The sequence below is a fragment of the Sceloporus occidentalis genome, unplaced genomic scaffold (assembly GCF_023333645.1).
Source record: "Sceloporus occidentalis isolate IW3139 unplaced genomic scaffold, rSceOcc1.0.p SCAF_3, whole genome shotgun sequence".
NCBI classification, from domain to species: domain Eukaryota; kingdom Metazoa; phylum Chordata; class Lepidosauria; order Squamata; family Phrynosomatidae; genus Sceloporus; species Sceloporus occidentalis.
Genome location: NW_028316983.1, coordinates 63743255 through 63761676, shown reverse-complemented (window position 1 = coordinate 63761676; position 18422 = coordinate 63743255). Strand labels below are relative to the sequence as shown.

The following is an 18422-nucleotide window of genomic DNA, read 5'->3' as shown; positions in this document are numbered from 1 at the left end:
ATGGAGGAAATCACCCATGCATATCTGCCCTACCAGAATAGATTCTCTTCTGGTACAATCTAACCACTGCAGACAAATCTATTCCTAGTATTCAATTTTCTACTGCCAGGTCAAGTGAGGCTGAGTATGCAAAATATAATTGTTAAAAGGACGTATTTTAGTTGTGCAGCATTTGCATCTATGCTGCTTTGTGAGTCAAAAGGCAGATTCAACAGAAGGTTTGTGAGGCATGTGCCTATGTTTTTGTACTGAGTGCCAATCTTCAGAGTCCATGCACCCCACAGCTTCCACTGAAAGTGATGGGAGTTTTAGGTAATTGGCACTTCGGAATATTTCAGGCCATGCTGGGTTTGCTATTCTTCTAAGCAATGTTGTATTTCATAAGGGTTCCTCATCCCAGGGAAGAAAGGGGTATGATTGCCATGGAAACAGATTTTTTGGAGGAGGGGGAATATGCCTTTTCCCCCCTTCTGTTCCTTCTCTAGGGTCGGCAGCCTGTGCTGCATCATACATCGAAGTTACAAGGGTCTAATGCTACACAACTTGCAACCCTGTTAGTGTGCTATATCAGCAAAAGCACATAGGCAGTGGCAGGCAGGAAAAAAAGCAATGTGGGGACAGAGATTGTGAAGGAGGAAAGACACTTGAGAAACAGGCAACTCAGAACTGGAAGATTTTTAAAGCGTTCCTTGCCAAGTAGGACCTCTAGCACAGTGCACCAAAGGTTTCCAGCTTAGCATCCCATTAGTGATGTATGCAAGTGTAAGTCATTTTTTGGTTCTTATGGGCACCAGAATTCTCTACCTGGGCAATAACCAAGATCTTCCCCAAACCAATCTTTTCCTTGTTGCAACCCCCCTGCTCAACATTGGCCCCTTACTTGCTGGTGGGGAAGTGTGGAGTGGAGAAAGCACAAAAGCATCCAACTATGCTCCAATAGCTTGATGTACACCAGTGGTGTCACCTTCAGGGACCTCTATTTTTGAAGGGGGGGGGGGGGGCTGGGTATCTCCAGGAGCCAAAAGATGTGATGATAGGAGAGATGAGATACGATATATTTCTGCCATCACAAACTTAATGAAATGTTCTCTCTGATCCAAGATCTTGGTCAATGTTTAATGCCTATACAGTGCGCCCCAAGCTGTACCGACAGGGTTGCAACGGTGCGCATGCCCATAGGCACACACGCCACCCCACATGTCATGCACGAGCCCCATTATTTTCAATGGGGCTCAAACATACGTGTTATTTGTCTTACACGGAGGGGTCCAGAATGGATCCCCCCACATAAGGCAAGGGCGCACTGTATTTTAACAATTACAATTTATTTGTCCTGTGTTTAATGTTAAATGGCATGTTACATTTTAATTATTGCTTAGCTCATGGCAATCCTTTTGTTTCCCCCAAGGAAAGCTGGAATGCAGCTTTTCAGGAGGTCAGCTAGATGTCAAGGGACTGGCAACCAAGCCTCATCCAAAATGGCAGAGACAGCTGGGTAGATTTAGTCCAATAAAAAGAAGACTGAGGGGAAATTTGATAGCCATCTTAGAATATCTAAAGTGCTGTCATGTGATAAACAGAATGAGATTTTCCCCCCTTGTCTCCAGAAAACAGGATCAAAACCAATGGATCCAAATGCAAAGAAAGGAGCTTCTGACTAAGCATTAGGAAAAACTTCCTGCTGGTAACAGTTGTTTACATTGGGATAAACTATTTCTGAAGGTGGTGAAGATTTTCCAAAAACTGCTATAAATTGTAAGGTACATATTTATTTCAGTTCCAGATTCCTCAGTTTAAAAGTTGATATATGACTGGCATGTTTTTAAACAAGCTACTACCTTCCATTCATTAATTCCTCCATTCATGAACCCAAACAGGGGCGATGGGGGGGAGGGGGCGGCTTTCACCTACAGAAACTAGCGAGTAAATTGTCAAGAGATGATCTCCTGTGCCATTTCTGCCTCCACTGCTGTAGTGCCCACAGCCATTTCCATCTGCCAAAGTGTCACTACTTCTACAATTGCCAGCTAAAAAAAATTGGTCCATCTAAAGTAGATTAGGAAACAAAAGAACTGAAAAACATCTGTGAAGTCGAAAGCTTTCATGGCCGGCATCCATAGTTTTTTGTGGGTTTTTCGGGCTACGTGGCCATGTTCTAGAAGAATTTCTTCCTGACATTTCACCATCATCTGTGGCTGGCATCTTCAGAGAATGCTTGCCTGGAAAAAGTTGGGTATATATATACTGTGTGAGTCTGGGAATGCAAGAGTGATTTGCATGTGTATTGTTCTGTGCTGATGGCAGGCCTCAGGCTTGGAAGCTAATGCAAAAGAGGATTAGTGTTGGCTAATTGGTGATCATTATCTGCTGGGAAAGCCCCTGACTCTGAGTGGTTTCCCATTTGCATTTGCTGAGTACTCATTTTGCTATTCTTCAGGACTAGTAGCCAAATTTTTTTCACTTTAAGGGTTTCTTCTTTCAGGTTGAAATTATCCAGATGTTTGTGAATTTCAGTGGCTTCCCACTACCATGTCAGGACGCAAAGGGAAACCACTCAGGGTCAGGGGCTTTCCCAGCAGATAGTGATCACCAATTAGCAGACACTAATCCTCTTTTTCATTAGCCTCCCAGCCTGAGGCCTGCCATCAGCACAGAACAATATACATGGAAATCACTCCTGCATTCCCAGGTTCACACAGTATGTGTATACACACACACACACACACACACACACACACACACAACTTTTTCCAGGCAAGCATTCTCTGAAGATGCCAGCCACAGATGATGGCAAAACATCAGGAAGAAACTCTTCTATAACATGGCCACATAGCCCGAAAAACCCACAAAAAACTATGAAAAACATCTGCTTGCAAATAACAAAGAGTGAAACCAATGTTTCAAGATACATACTAGAATCTGAGCAGGGTTTATTTATATATATATAAAAAAGTCTGACACATTTCAGCATATTCTAAACTCTTCCTTCTGGGTCTGGAAAAAAACATGGAGTCAGTTGGGTTCAGAAGCGTTTACCTTGTGTTTCCAGATTTTCACACAGTTCTGATTTGGCCTCTCCATTGGGTCGGAAGCTTCCTTTCTGAGTGAATTTGTTGGACATTGTGGCTGCTGTCACAACTGCCTTGAGGCTGCGCTTTCGTTTGGGCACATTCTGCTCTGGGTGGAAGAGGATGATGTAGACCTTGGGCATGTAGAGCATACCCAAAGAGACAGAGGCGCTTAGGCTCACCGAGATAGTCAATGTTGTGGTCTGAATATACATCTGAAAGACACAAGGAACCAGAATCCATTTGGAAACCTGATACATTAAAGCATAAAAACTGCTTACATATTTCTTTCTTCTCCCCAGAACTGGAATTATTGCCTTGAGCAAAATGAGGACAGAAAATAACATGGAACTATTACTCTGAGTGGAAGAATGATTAGTTTGTCTATTAACACTAAAAATATGCCTCCCACAGATGGATACCATGATATGAACCTCAACTGATTGCTCTATTCACCTAAATAAGCAAAAACAAACTAATAAGCATCTCATTATAGTCTTGTAGGTTCAGTGACACCCTTGGGCACTGTACTGAGAGCCTTGATTTTATTATAATATTTTAGGATTGTTTTAAAATGGTTACTATGTCATACTGTTGTTAGCTGCTTTGAGTTCTCTGGAGGAAAAATAAGATACAGATAATTTCAGTAAATACATAAGTAGATATTGACTAAATAAATTCCTATCACCCTTGCCAATTTAAATATGAAGACCATTTGCAAGTCACCAGACAGACTTTGGATTCTCCAACTGTGCAGCATTATGATTTTTTTAAATACTTTCAATTCTCCATTGGTAAAATTAAGCACTACATATTGGATTAATAAATAAATATTAAATATTTTAAATTGATTAATTAATGCATTAGATTAAATAGAAGGTTGCAATCTTAAGTGCATCTTGGCTGTATTGTATCTTTGCTTACCCCTTCCTACTCAGATATCTCAGCAAAAACAACTATCACATGCATTTCTGTATATTGTCTCCTCATCTCTTTTTCTTGACTCTTTTATTGGTTCTATGTACTATCGGCCAACAAGAGGGTGAGATACATTATGATCACGCTGATATGAACAGGCAACATACACATATGTGGAAAGCCCTTCTCACTCCTTATACCTTTCCTTTGGATTCCCCATATTGTCTTTTATTGGTTCTGTGTACTGTCAGCAAACAAGGAGGTGAGATACATTATGACCACACTGATATGAACAGGCAACATACACATAAGTGGAAAGTCCTTCTCACTCCTTATATCTTTCCTTTGGATGCCCCATATTGCCCTTCCTCTCTCTATGCAGAAGTGCTTTCTGCATTCAACAGGTAATTCTCATTCACCAGCTTGCCTCCTGAGCCGTTGTAATGTTAGTCACATATTACACACCGACGTAGCCTTTCTGCAGTCAAAACTAATTTCACGCTCACTGTCCAGGACTAACGGTGACAGATGTTTTGCAAAATGAAAGCCCATTAATCTGACTGTAGAATAATCCATTTTTCTATGGAAAGGGCCTGGCAGGCATCTAAGAAATGGGGTGTGTGTAAATCAGATAGTGCCAGGAAAGGAAACTCTTCATTTTGTCCAATCACAGAGAGGTGGCAGGGCTGGGTGATCCTTTGACACCCCAAATGACAAGTCAGCCTCTTTATTCAGTCCTAGATATTTTTACCCTCTCCTCCCCTTTAATCATTAGCTTAATCAAACATTAACATTCAATGAGCAGTGACACACACAGTTCTACATCTTATTTCATATTATTTGCCTTTACTAACATTCTAGATCCAGCCTATACTTTGCAAAAAAGGGCATAGGGATGGAACTTAAAGGATCATAGATATTCCTGTTTCCCATCTTTTACCCCTAAGTAAATTAGCCCTGGCTACGGGGAAAAGAAGAAGACCACACTTCAGAAGGATGGATTAAATCAATAAAGCCTCACAACCCTGAATTTGCAAACCTGAGCAGGGCTAGTCTAGACCTAAGTGTGCTATGCCCATTTTGCACGTTCATGACAGTTAATTGCCTTCACTTTCATGTACAAATTTACATCTATTCGCTCTCCCTCCACCAAAAATGAGCAGCCATCCAAATGCATGTGAAGCAACACATGCGATAAAGTGCATTTCTAAGAATTCTGGTAAAAATCATGAAGCCTTTTTTTTCTTTACAAAGTTTAAGGAGTTTGTTTGTGTCTGTGTGCAAAAAGCCCAAACTCAGGTGAATCGCATGTGGCTGGATCTCATTCTACTAAACTCGAATGAGGAGTATTTTAAACATTCAGACTAGCACTTTGTCATCAACATAAGTTGAAGTCAATTTGATTGAAAATAACAACGGAAATTAGCAGCACTTTGCAGAAACACCATCTGCCCTCTTATTTTGGAGTTGTAGTCATCAACCACTACTAAGACAGAGAGACTGTTCCAGGTAAAATAAAAGAAGGTGGGTAAAAAGAAGGGGCTAAGTAGATTTGTGAGCTATCACGTATTACAAATGTACATTTTCTGTTTCATTTCCTTGGCTTGATCCTGTAAGATTATTTCTCAGTTCCATTCCAGGAAGTGTAAACATTTTTAAAGGCTTGTTTCATATTCTTGGTTTGATGCTATAAGGTTACTTCTCAGTTCCATTCCAGGAAGTGTAAACATTTTAAAAATAGGAAAAAGATTACACTTTGGTAGATTCAAGATCCATTCTGAAAATGACAACAGACCTCCTTTACCCATTTTCATCATGGGCACTTCTTAAAACTGAAACAAGAAAGCGCCAGACAGCTTTGTAAGGCATATTTGAATTTACAACTGTGTGGGTTTATGCAAAGATAGCTTTATAAACCGAGATTTCATTAAACAAGCCAACACATGACTTGTTCTGTCCTTGCTACAATTATAGGGGTAACTTATCATGACAGATTATGCAAATGTCCATTTGCCCTCATCTTAATTTATCATACCTAGCATTACCCTTACTAGCATCATACTGCATAAAAAGAAGAAAGGAAGCGGGGGGGGGGGGGAATGTGACATCACCTTTAAGACTAACTGGGGCGTGTTACAGCCAAACCGCGCGTTTCTCGGGCACAACAACAAAGAAGCACCAAAATGGCGCTTCTTCCTGTGCCCCGGAAGAGGCGGCGCAAGGTGTGAGGCGCAGACTCGCAGTGCCACTTCCGGTGCGCGACGTCCAGATGCTGCGTGTCCGTGACATCAAAATGGCGGTGCCCATCTGTATGCGGCGCCACCATTTTGACATAGTCATTACGAGCGAGGGGCAAGGCGTGTCAGGAAGTGCCACCCCTCGCGCGTAACAACGGCACCCCATAGGGCCCGTCCAGAAGGCGCCTGGGGCTTCTTTTTGCATGAGCTTTTGTGGATATAAATCCACTTTTTTGGATGCAGTATAGAATGATAATATGTCCTCAGGTATAAAGCATTTTTACACACTTGTGGGAGCGGGATGGAATGTAATAGGATCCAGAAAGATACAAATCATGACCCTTCCCCTAAATTTCCAAAGGCCTACATAATGTGATACAAGTCTTTCAGATCTTTACTGTGGTCATTTAGTGCTGATGTGTGGAAGCAATAAAAGTGCTTACCAAATGTCAGATTCCCAGGGTTCAGCAAAGTTTGGTCCTTCAGAACTTGTAAGACTCCAAACCCCAAGAGTTGACTATGCTGGTCCGAGTTTATGGGGATTACAGTCCAGCAGTTTAAGGGCCCCATATTCCTAACCAACGGACTAACTCAGGGGTAGGCAACCTGCGGCCCGCGGGCCGGATACGGCCCGGCGAGGCCTTGGGACTGGCCCCAGCCTGGTCCTGCCGCTGATTGCCGCCGGAGCCTTTGGCCTCTCGCGCACAGGGGCAAGGGGGGCAATTGTCTATAGATGCCTCAGAAACATGCATTTATATTAACATTTTTTTAAAAATCAGCAAATTTTTTTGCGTGTCCTCCACTTTTTAAAAAAAAAGTGTCCACCATTTGAAAATGTTGTCCTACATTTGTCCCGGTTTATTTATTTATTTAATTTTTTAAAAAATTATTTAATTATTTATTTTTTGGCTTTGGCCCCCCAGTTGTCTGAGGGACAGCAACCCGGCCCCCGGCTCAAAACGGTTGCCTACCCCTGGACTAACTTCAAGAAACACCTTCTCCAACCTGGCTCCTCTAGATGTTTTTGACTCTAACTTCCATCAGAACCATCCTATGTAACTAATAGTTAGGAATGCTGGTAGTGTAAGTCTAAAACATCAGGAGACAATCAAATTAAGGAAGATTGTTCTAGAGAATTATTTCCTGCTACTGATTAGGACAATAACCTGTGGTCCATGGGCACAAGGAATGGGCTTCAGGGAATCCATGAATTGTCGCAATTTCTTTATCTTTGATTTCCTTCCTGCTACTTTGGATTGCTACCTGTGTTGGTAGAAAAGTCGGATATAAATTCATTTAAAAATGAAATAAATTGGAAGATGAAAAAGCAATTGCTTTTATCAGATTCCAAAAGAGGTCAGTGACCAACCCCACAAAAGTTAAGAAACACTTCCTTAGGTGTTATAAAAGTAGCAATCCAGAGATCCAGGGGTATTTTTTAATAGGCAGCTATAGTAGATGGACCATTAAATGTTGCTGAGAACCAGTTTCTATGTATACCAGATAAGAGTTAAACATTTCCCAACCCATCCTTATAGAATCATAGAATCGGAGAGTTGGAAGAGACCACAAGGGCCATCCAGTCCAACCCCCTGCCATGCAGGAACTGTCAATCAAAGCATACCCGACAGATGGCGATCCAGCCTCTGTTTAAAGAGTTCCAAGGAGGGAGATTCCATCACTCTCTGAGGGAGTTTGTTCCACTGTCGAACAGCCCTCACTGTCAGGAAGTTCCTCCTAAAGTCAAGGTAGAATCTCTTTTCCTGTAGCTTGCATCCATTGTTCTGGGTCCTAGTCTCTGGAGCAGCAGAAAACAAGCTTGATCCCTCCTCAATATGACATCCCTTCAAATATTTAAACAGGGCTATCATATCTCCTCTTAACTTTCTCTTCTCCAGGCTATACATCCCCAGCTCCCTAAGTTGTTCCTAAAAGTGCATGGTTTCCAGACCCTTGACCATTTTAGTCACCCTCCTTTGGACACGTTCCAGTTTCTCAACATCTTGTTTGAACTGTGGTACCCAGAACCGGACCCAAAATTCCAGGTGGGACCTGACCAAAGCAGAATACAGTGGCACTATTACTTCTCTTGATCTAGACACTATACTGTTATTTATGCAGCCTAAAATTGCATTGGCTTTTTTAGCTGCCACATCGCACTGTTGACTCATGTTCAACTTGTGGTCTACTTGGACTCCTAGATCCCTTTCACATGTAGTCTCGTTCAGCCATGTGTCCCTCATCCTATATCTGTGCATTTCATTTTTCTGCCCTAAGTGCAGTACCTTACATTTCTCTGTGTTGAATTTCATTTTGTTAGCTTTGGCCCAGCTTCCTAGTCTATTCAGGTCATTTTGAATTTTGATCCTGTCCTCTGGGGTATCATCTACTCCTCCTAATTTGGTGTCATCTGCAAATTTAATAAGTATACCCCCAATTCTGTCATCCAAGTCATTGATAAAGATGTTGAATAGCACTGGGCCCAGGACAGAACCCTGTGGGACCCCACTAGTCACTTCTCTCCAGGATGAAAAGGAGCCATTGTTGAGCACCCTTTGGGTTTGGCCGGTCAACCAGTTACAAATCCATGTAGCAGTTACCTTGTCTAGCCCACATTTTACAAGCTTGTTTGCAAGAATGTCATGACAAACCTTGTCAAAGGCCTTACTGAAATTAAGATATACTATATCCACGGCATACCTATCATCTAACAAGCTGGTAATTTTATCAGAAAAAGAGATTAGATTTGTCTGGCATGACTTCTTTCTCTGTTGACATTTTGTGATTATGGCATTGCTTTCTAGATGTTCACAGACTCTCTGTTTAAAGATCTGCTCTAGAATCTTTCCTGGTATTGATGTCAGACTAACTGGACGATAATTGTTGGGATCCTATTTATTCCCTTTTTGAAGATGGGGACAACGTTTGCTCTCCTCCAGTCTGCTGGGACTTCTCCTGTTCTCCAGGAGTTCTCAAAGATTATTACCAATAGCTCTGATATTATATTTGCCAGTTCTTTTAATACTCTCTTTTCTGAGTGTGTAGTCATCTGTTCTAGAAAGGCATGATCCAGTTCCTCCATCTGACTTGGAGGTCTGAAGTAGACTCCCACCATAACATCCTTGTTGTTTCCCTCCCCTTTAATTTTTATCCAGACGCTCTCCACTTGGCTTCCAGTATTGATGTCCTGGATCTCTTCACTGGTGTAAATATCTCATCCCACCAGGTGTCAGTGATACCTATTATATCATATTTGCTTTGTTGTACTAGGAGTTCAACTTCATCTTGCTTATTTCCCATGCTCTGTGCATTGGTGTAGAGACATCAAAGAACATGTGTCCCCTTACTTGCTGCCTGTGCAAGTTTTTTTGCCCCCCCCCCCCCCACTGTTGGGTACTCGTACTATTTGCCTTGTTCCCTCTATGACAGTTTAGCTATTTTGTCCAGCCCTTTTGCCTTCCAGAATACTGTCTCCATCCTCCACATAACTCAATTTAAAGCCCTCCTGATGAAATTCTTGAGACTTTTGTCAAAAACGTTTCTGCCAACTGGTGTGAGATGCAACCTGTCGCTTGCCAGTAGTCCCCCCTCATAGAATAGCATCCCATGATCAAAGAATCCAAATCGTTCTTGACGGCACCATCTGCGGAGCCAGTTGCTTTCATCTGCTATTTTCCTCTCCCTTCCTGGACCATGCCATTCGACTGGCAGAAGTGACGAGATGACAACTTGTGCATCCATTTCTTTCAGCTTCCTACCTGAGCCTCGTAATCCCTTATGATGTCTTGCAGTATCATTGGTTCCAGCATGGACCAAAAGGAAGGGGTATTGGTCAGTAGGCTTGACCAGTCTTGTCAGCTTCTCTGTCACATCACATATTTGCCCCAGGGAGACAACACACATCTTGAAACATCTTGTCAGGCCTACAAATCACTGCTTCTGTACCCCTCAGCAAGGAGTCTCCCACTATGGCTACATGCCTGCTCCAAGGCTTAGCAGTGACTGTTCCTTTGGTGGAACTCTCAGGCTCCCCTGCTCTCTCCCTGAAATCTGTCCATGCTACTCTTCCTTGTTTTCCTTATCTTTTCAGGAGACACACTTTGATAACCTTTTCAGACTCCTTGCTAGAGTCTTCATGAACTGTTATTAGGAGGTATGAGCAAATGTGACATTCAGTGGGCCCATACAGACAGGCCAAAATAAAGCTGCTTCGGGGCACTTTGGAGGTATGCTATTTAAATGACACATGCATCTTAAGAGGCCAGAAGCAGCAACCAAAGCTGCGCTCTGGTCCTTCGGACTGGAGCATGGCTTTGGCGCGGCTTCTGGCCTCTTAGGATGCACGCATCATTGAAACAGCATACCTCCAAAGTGACTCGAAGCAGCTTTATTTTGGCCTGTCCGTACAGGCCCAGTGTATCACTTTTACTGTATCTTGCCAGTCTGCTGCTAGTGCTGAAGTGTAAGCAGACAACAAAGTATAAAGATTCACGGAAGTCACAAAACATAAGACAAGCATGGTGGTGTGTGTGTGTGTACAAAGTAGGAACTATATCTTACACCAGATGATTTAATATTAGGGCTTAGAAAAGTTACTTTTTTGGATTAGAAACCCTTGAATCCCCCAACCAGAATGAATAACAGCAGGCACTGTTGCTGATATTAGCAAATATGCCCTGTACAAATGCTAATGTCGTTACTGATAGCATCACACAATCAGTGTGACTGCATGGTAGAGCATATAATCACATTAAAACATTTTCTGTGAAATGGTCCTTTGCATTTAGCAGTCCAGATTACATGGAGCGCTTCATTTTTCTCATGTTGACTTAAGTATATTTGGACACCCTCAAAAACAGTGGGGTTCTAGGATAGAAGACAGACTTTGAAATTATAAAACCAGAATCCTAGGGAGAGTCTCCTAAAACAGAAGGCTATCAATTTGAATCACATGCTTTGTGTACTTTTACTTTTTACTTTTCCTTTTACTTATGTTCATTTATTACCTTTTATCACAATAAAAAACAGAGAGGATTTCAGTTAGTACAGCTTCTCCCCCCATTCTCTGTGACAAGTAATGATGTCACTGGCTCACATATCCAGACCTGAGAATAAGAATCTCAGGATCTTGTAAAGACTGTCTCAAATATCAGGAAAGCACAGTGAACCCTCCAGGCAATTTTTAAACAGTTCTTTGTCTTTTCCAGCAATGCTCCACAGGCCTTTCCTTCTTCCTCCCCATTCCATTCACTGGGTTGGTCTTCCACTGACAGCAAACACACAGAAAAAAGAGAGGACAACTACTCTGCTCTCCCTTACCTGACCGTCCTGCTACACATTCAGTTAGTGGCCCCTGCATGTAATCTCTGTGGGAGATTTGTGTGTGTGTGTGCTGCCATTGCTGTTGTGTGCCTTCAAGTCATTTCCAACTTATGGCGACCCTAAGGTGACTCTATCATGGGATTTTCTTGTCAAAAGCTTTTCAATCTCATAGTCCTTGGGAAGAAAAAAACAGTTCTCCCTGGCACAACTGAATACTGTATGATGGTACACCAGGTGTGAGAGGGATAGCATGCAGTGGGTAGCTTCCATGTCAATGAGGTGTAGAATCCACTCCAGGACTTAACTTTACAGGAACTGTGCAAGATGCTACACATGTTATATTAGGGTTCAGCACCTTGGACAGCTGTGTTAAAATTCAAACAACAAGGTGGAGTAGATTCTCTGTCCCACAAACATTGGAACCACTAATCACCATCAGAAGAGAGAGGGATTTCCTTTCCTTTCTTCTCCTTGTATGCTACAGCTTGCTGCTATTGACACACCATTATCAAGCCAAGTCAATAGGTAGGGTTGCTCTCTGTCTGTCTGTCTGTCTGTCTGTCTGTCTGTCTGTGCTTTGGTTTCTCTCTCTCTCTCTCTTTCATACACACACACACACACACACACACCAATGATGCAAATATGTGGCCAGACTGAGCCTTTCATCTTCTCCTAGCTCAGAATATGTATTCACACATACTGTATATCTAGATTTCAGTGGATTAGATTAATTCTTTCTGCCCAACCACCTTCCCTACAAAATACATAGAGTGCTTCACAAAGCTGATAAGGGCCATACAGAGGATGGCTAGGCTGTGCATTCTCCATCACTGGTTTGCCAGTTGCTATCTGAGTAATGGGGTGTCTGACTTCTGATAAGGGAGCCTGCATTTTCAAAAGTTCCTTCTTTTGTTTTCATGTTGGCAATCCACAGAGCTGTCCGTGGCTTTGTCTTCAGGATAAAGCTAGAAACTATAACAGATATCTTCTACCAGAATGACTATATACTGGAATGTCTCTATTTGATAGTGTCATTGGTTCAGCAGATTTGTCAGAGGTGAAAAATGCTGGTGACAGTGACAGTTTTTGGCTTCTTATGTCCATGGGATGGTGAACCTGTTCAGGATTTTAGAGTTAAGCCTAGTGGAGGGACATGGATCAACACAGTGTATTCAGCAGTTCATATTAGCACCCAGAGCAGAGTCATCTCCCCACTGAAATGGAAACCACCAGTCACCACTGACTGATTAGCCTTGGGAAAGTCATCTACTTAGGTTTCTTATCATTCTGTAAAATGCCGTGACAGACACAGATGAGTCCCAACACACCTCTCCATGCCAGACAATCTACCTCACCTCCATTATCTCATCCTCTTCTCTAAAGGGGGACGACAAATTGCTAATTGCATTGCTTAGAAAAGGAGATTCATATTGAGATGACTGCAGCATTATCTCCCCCTGCCAGGCACCAATCAGACTATCAGTGACAATGAATCCATCAGGAAGGTTGAGAACAGTTGCAGACATTGCTGGAAAGGATTGGACAGCTTTGCCATCAGCTCTGCACTGGGGAAAATTGAAATATTCTTCTTGTGAACTTTAGCCAGTATAGTAAACCAAAGGGGCAAAGTCCCAAATGGCTAATTTATAACAATTGAAGACTTTAATAACATACCACTTTCCTTTGACACACTTTTATACTAAAAGCCTGCCTAGAAAATCAAGGCCTTCCTTCAGCCACCATCTTGAGGGGGAGAGAGAGGCAGGCTAGATCCACCAGGCCTGCCTGGAAGAAGACAAGCCCTCCCTTCAGCCACCATCTTTAGAGAGAGAGAGGCAGGCTAGCTCCACCAGGCCTGCCTGGAAGAAGACAAGCCCTTCCTTCAGCCACCATCTTGAGAGAGAGAGAGGCAGGCTAGCTCTACCAGGCCTGCCTGGAAGAAGACAAGCCCTCCCTTCAGCCACCATCTTGAGGGAGAGAGAGGCAGGCTAGCTCTACCAGGCCTGCCTGGAAGAAGACAAGCCCTCCCTTCAGCCACCATCTTGAGAGAGAGAGAGGCAGACTAGCTGCACCAGGCCTGCCTGGAAGAAGACAAGCCCTCCCTTCAGCCACCATCTTGAGGGAGAGAGAGAGGCAGACTAGCTCCACCAGGGCTAGCCTGAAGAAGAAGAGCCCTCCCTCCAGTCCATCTGCCTTGGTCCAGGCCTCAGAGGGATAGAAGAATGCTGGACCTGATCCCCTCCCCCCCCCTCACCATTCTATTCTCCTTTTGTGTCGTGTCTTTTAGATTGTAAGCCTGAGGACAGGGAACCATCTATTATCCCCTCTGTTGTAAGCCGCCTGGATTCCCAATGATTGGGCGGCATATAAATAACACCTATTATTATTATTATTATTATTATTATTATTATTATTATGTTTTTTGTTGTGTGCCTTCAAGTCATTTTTCACTTATGCTGACCCTAAGGCAAACCTATCATAGAGTTTTCTTTACTTTCCAATACATTATTAATCCTGACTCAGTTGCAGTGGATCCAAAATCTTTCCCCCACAACCAGAATCTTGTTCTTTCCTTCAATTAGTATGAGGAAATTATATTCCCTCCCCACTTCTTTGGAAGCATGTGGAACAGATGCAAAATAGGAACAACATGTTGGGTAATATGGCATTCCAAGATTGAATCCCTTTCTCCAGTCACATGGGACAGAAACTCTGGATCTGTTTGGTTGGGGATATAATATGTGCCTTCCTTTGTAACAAATGGCTTGGCTGTCTTACTTGAGCCATCTGGAGCTGTTTTCTCTCCAGACAATCTTCAGCAATGCACCTGCTTATCATGTGGAGTTACAAATACACTGCATTATGCTGAGTTAAATATCATCCTCTTTTAAGTTTGTATCTGCATGAACCAGATTGTCTCCATTACCAGGTTGCCATAATAGTTTGCTGACATTCTGAGAGACTAATAAATCATTCCAGATGCACCTTCTCCTGCTAGGACAAACTTAAATGTGAATTGCTTTACTTTCTGCAATATCTTGGGAATGAGATATTACTTTGGGGAAATGCTCAACATTAGGTTGTCTTTGCTTAGGTGATTCACATTTAAGAGTCTTAAATAGAAAAGCCACCCCAGTTCCTAAGGCCTTTAGTTCTAGCTTCTCTCATTATTCTATACCCTTCAGCTAGTTCTCATCCACATTTCCCTGAAAGCATCCTGCCAAAACTACCTTCAGTCTGGCATTAGTGAAAGCTATGCTGCTTGTGACCGTTCTACAAGGCTGAACAAAAGGTAGTTTGGGATCTACTAGTAGAACAGGGATCTCCAACATACATTTGTTTAGGTACTCAAGTTCCTACTGACTTATCATTTTGCCTCTGTTTCTGGTTGATGACCCTCAGCATCCTAGTGTAAAATAAGCTAGATATTGCTAGCCAAGGCGCTTTACAGACCGCCCAAAAAGGACGGTCTGCCGGTGCCTCCGTTTCCACCATCGGGAAGCCTCAGCCTCCAGACAGTGAGGCTTCCTGGCGGCCGAAAAAGAAGCCCCAAAAGGGGCTTCTTTTTGCACCGCGGAAATAACGCCACAAGGCGCCAATGGTGCACTTGCAACATCATTTCCATGGTGCAACATGCGGACACTAAGCATCCGCTACGTCAAAATGGCGGCACCCATGTAGAATGGGTGCCACCATTTTGTACGCGCTTGGAGCATACTAGGGTTAGGGGTGTCCAGAAAGGGGTGCCCTAGTATGTGCCGAGCATGTACTTTCTGCCCATGCGGAATGGGCCCAAGATTCTCCACATCTCCACCATCATTGCCACATTGCAGAGAAAAACATGGACTTCTAATTGCTGCTTTCTGTGGCCTGTTTCCAAGGAAATAACAAATCCCCCTCCTATGTTATCTGGAACATATATTAAGTGCAAAGCATTTTGCTTTTTAAAAATTTGCTTTGTTTCAGTGCTACTTTATGTCCAATGTGTATGTTAAACTGTAATCTCAGGCTCTTAATTAAAAATCTCTATGCACTGATCTCAGGGGGTCTAGGCTTATCTCACCTTGTCTTAATGCCTTTTCTTTTCTTTTCTTTTCTTTTCTTTTCTTTTCTTTTCTTTGGTGAAACTGCTTAGGAGTATCCCCTCTTATGGAAGTTCTGGCCAGATTGGTAACTTTTTATTTGGATGCTGGAGTTATCAATTGGCAATTTAGTTTGATTTTAAAGCTGATTTGCCACTCACTGAAATGAAGACCTGATTCCAATTGCAAGTGCCAACTAAGCAGATCAAAGTCATGCATGGGGCATATGAAGTACAACCAGTCTGTGCAGATAGTGCCATGCCTCCTCCCAGCACAGCAACCAAGCTGTGTACGGGACTCTCTTGCCATCCCTTTGCAGTTAGTTACAGAGACAGAGAGAAGAATTGCATTATTATCATTCCTCTGCAGGACTGCCAACAACTATTTCCCTTGCCATCTTTCTATGACTTTAAAAAGTGTGTGACAGGTCAACATTCAGTAAGTTAAACTTTTTCCTGGTTTGCAGATAGCATAATAGCAGCTAAATGATACAAGCTTAGGCATCTTGCTAGAGTGGAGAAAAGCAGATTTGAAACAAAAGGTATTGTCTCATGTAGAAAAGTACTTCTCATTCTAACCAACCTTGCAGGATTGTTATGATAAGGAGGTAAGAATTATAATATAATGGGTCCTTGATATCCACTGGAGTTTGGTTCCAGGACCCCTCTGTGGTTATTAAAATCCATGGATGATCAGGTCCCATTAAACACAATGACATAGTAAAATGGAGTCCCTTATATAAAATGGCCAAATAAAGGTTTCCTTTTTGGATTTTATATATTTTTGAAATATATAGCTGAATTTGTTGAATCCGTGAATAAAGAATCTGTGGATATGGAGGACTGACTGTATCCCTTTAATGCTAAAATCAGGCAAGTTGAATAAGCAATATCAATATTCTGCCTTTATGTACCTGATTCCATCAGAGATGCTGATGTGCTTGTAACTAGCTATTGTGTTAAATTTTGATAATGGGAAGGTGCAGAGCGGCATGAAGAATGCAGCATTCAAATAGAGACATGCAAAGCATAATAATGGACTCAAGGCATAATAATTGAAATCATGGTTGGTGGGAAATGTGCTGATGAATCATTTCTCATGCGTCTGAAAACACTATTTAAAAAGTACTCCAGTTTCCCTGCAGGAAAGTTGTATCTTTGGTACATCTCTGACCCACTTCAGTGCATACCTCAAACTGGAAACAGGAGGCAAACCTTCAGCTTCAGTCTGTCTACAGTTTGTTGACTAGGGAAGGGGACAATATCCTCCCTAATCCAGACAGTTACAATGTGCCAGTGCCTCAAGGGAACCAAGTCAAGACAAAGGTGATGAAATCTGCCACATGCTAAGGCTCATCAAAGGCTAAAGAAAACTATTAGAAACTTTTTCACTGCAACTGCTATTCTGTTCTAGAATTTTTCAAAAAATGTCCTGTAGTCTTTGTAGTCAATGGCAGTATGTTTGCACCAGAATCCATTTTCCCTGACTTTTTAAAAAAAAAGTATTGCTAGTCCTGCTTTAATTTTACACAAAGGGGTTTCTAACACAGAGGCATCATAATAGGAATATAAAGAATAGTGGAAAACCTCAGCCTTGTAAAGAAAGGATGTTTGAACACAACTGAGATACTCCCTTGAAAAAACTTATGAACCTCCTGAAGATTTTTCACCCTTGTGCAAAGTTTAAAATATTAGCATATTTTTTGCATCATCATCAGTAACAGCAATATAAAAATGTTGGCTGGCATTCTGTACTGCAGTTATAGATACAGAACCTAGGGTTATGGATATGTAACTGCTATATATTCAGTAACACTGTTTAGTCACAACTGTGGTACTATTGACACAATTGTAAATACCAACCCCAGCCCATCTTAAAAGCCAGCAGCCACATCAAGCAAAGGAGATCTGTTTATTTGTCAACTGGGTTGCAGCAGGAAGACATTTCCAGTCCCCTTCCACCAGCAAGCTAGGCTGTGACATTCAGAAGACTTCTGTTGCAATTCTTTGTCACAGACTTGCTCACTGGAAGGAGGGGGCTGGAAACATCCTTCTCCTTGTGCCCTGATTGGCAGTTGAACAGACCTCCTTAGTTCAATGTCCTGTTGGTGGTTAAACTGGGTCTGGGAGGTTAGGCCAGGAGATATTACTGAATTACACATTCATACCATAGTAGCAGATGTAGGATATTGGCAGTTGCTTTTCTAAAAAGATATAGGCTGAGAACCTGCATCATCATTGTAACAATAATGAGAGAATGCCTTCATCATAGCTACAACTGATGATACTCTCAAGCAAACCTATATGCATAGCCTGGCACTTATTGAAGTATTATTAGGCATTACAGATTAAGGTATTGGGAAACATCCACAGTACTCTCTTGGTCAGGAGGTGCCTTAAAAACAAGCAGCTAGAAAGACCTGATGGGGTCCTCTCCCAACTGTGCTGCTTTACCGGATTGCACACTCCTTCACATCTATAATATGCACACCTATCTCAAGGCAAAATTGCTCTCAAGCTGGTTCATAACACTAATTACTCGCTGCCGTGAAAAGGCCAAGCCATAACTTCCTCCAACTCCATGCACTTAATTGCACTTGGAAGGGCTGTGTAGTTAATATAGCCAACATGCGACCTCACACTTATAGTTGGGGCTTTATGATCATGTGTTTGAGTGTTGAGAGTCTCAAGCTTGAACGTTCATTATAAATCACAGTTCAGCCATGATCTGACTTTATGGTTTATAAGATGCCACAGTTAGTCAGGCTCAATTCCCCATCTCTAGAAAAGAAGTAA

General features: G+C 42.3%; 1 protein-coding gene across 3 annotated transcripts in view; it reads right to left on the bottom strand.

Annotated features, from left to right (window-relative positions):
* The window catches only part of GRM4 (glutamate metabotropic receptor 4), a 453403-nt gene that overhangs the window by 19454 nt on the left and 415527 nt on the right, over positions 1 to 18422 (bottom strand). For all 3 annotated transcript variants that reach the window (XM_089514714.1, XM_089514715.1, XM_089514716.1), the window contains one exon: positions 3037 to 3283. In XM_089514714.1, the coding sequence (XP_089370840.1) occupies positions 3037 to 3283 (247 nt within the window). The remainder of the gene's footprint in view (positions 1 to 3036; positions 3284 to 18422) is intronic.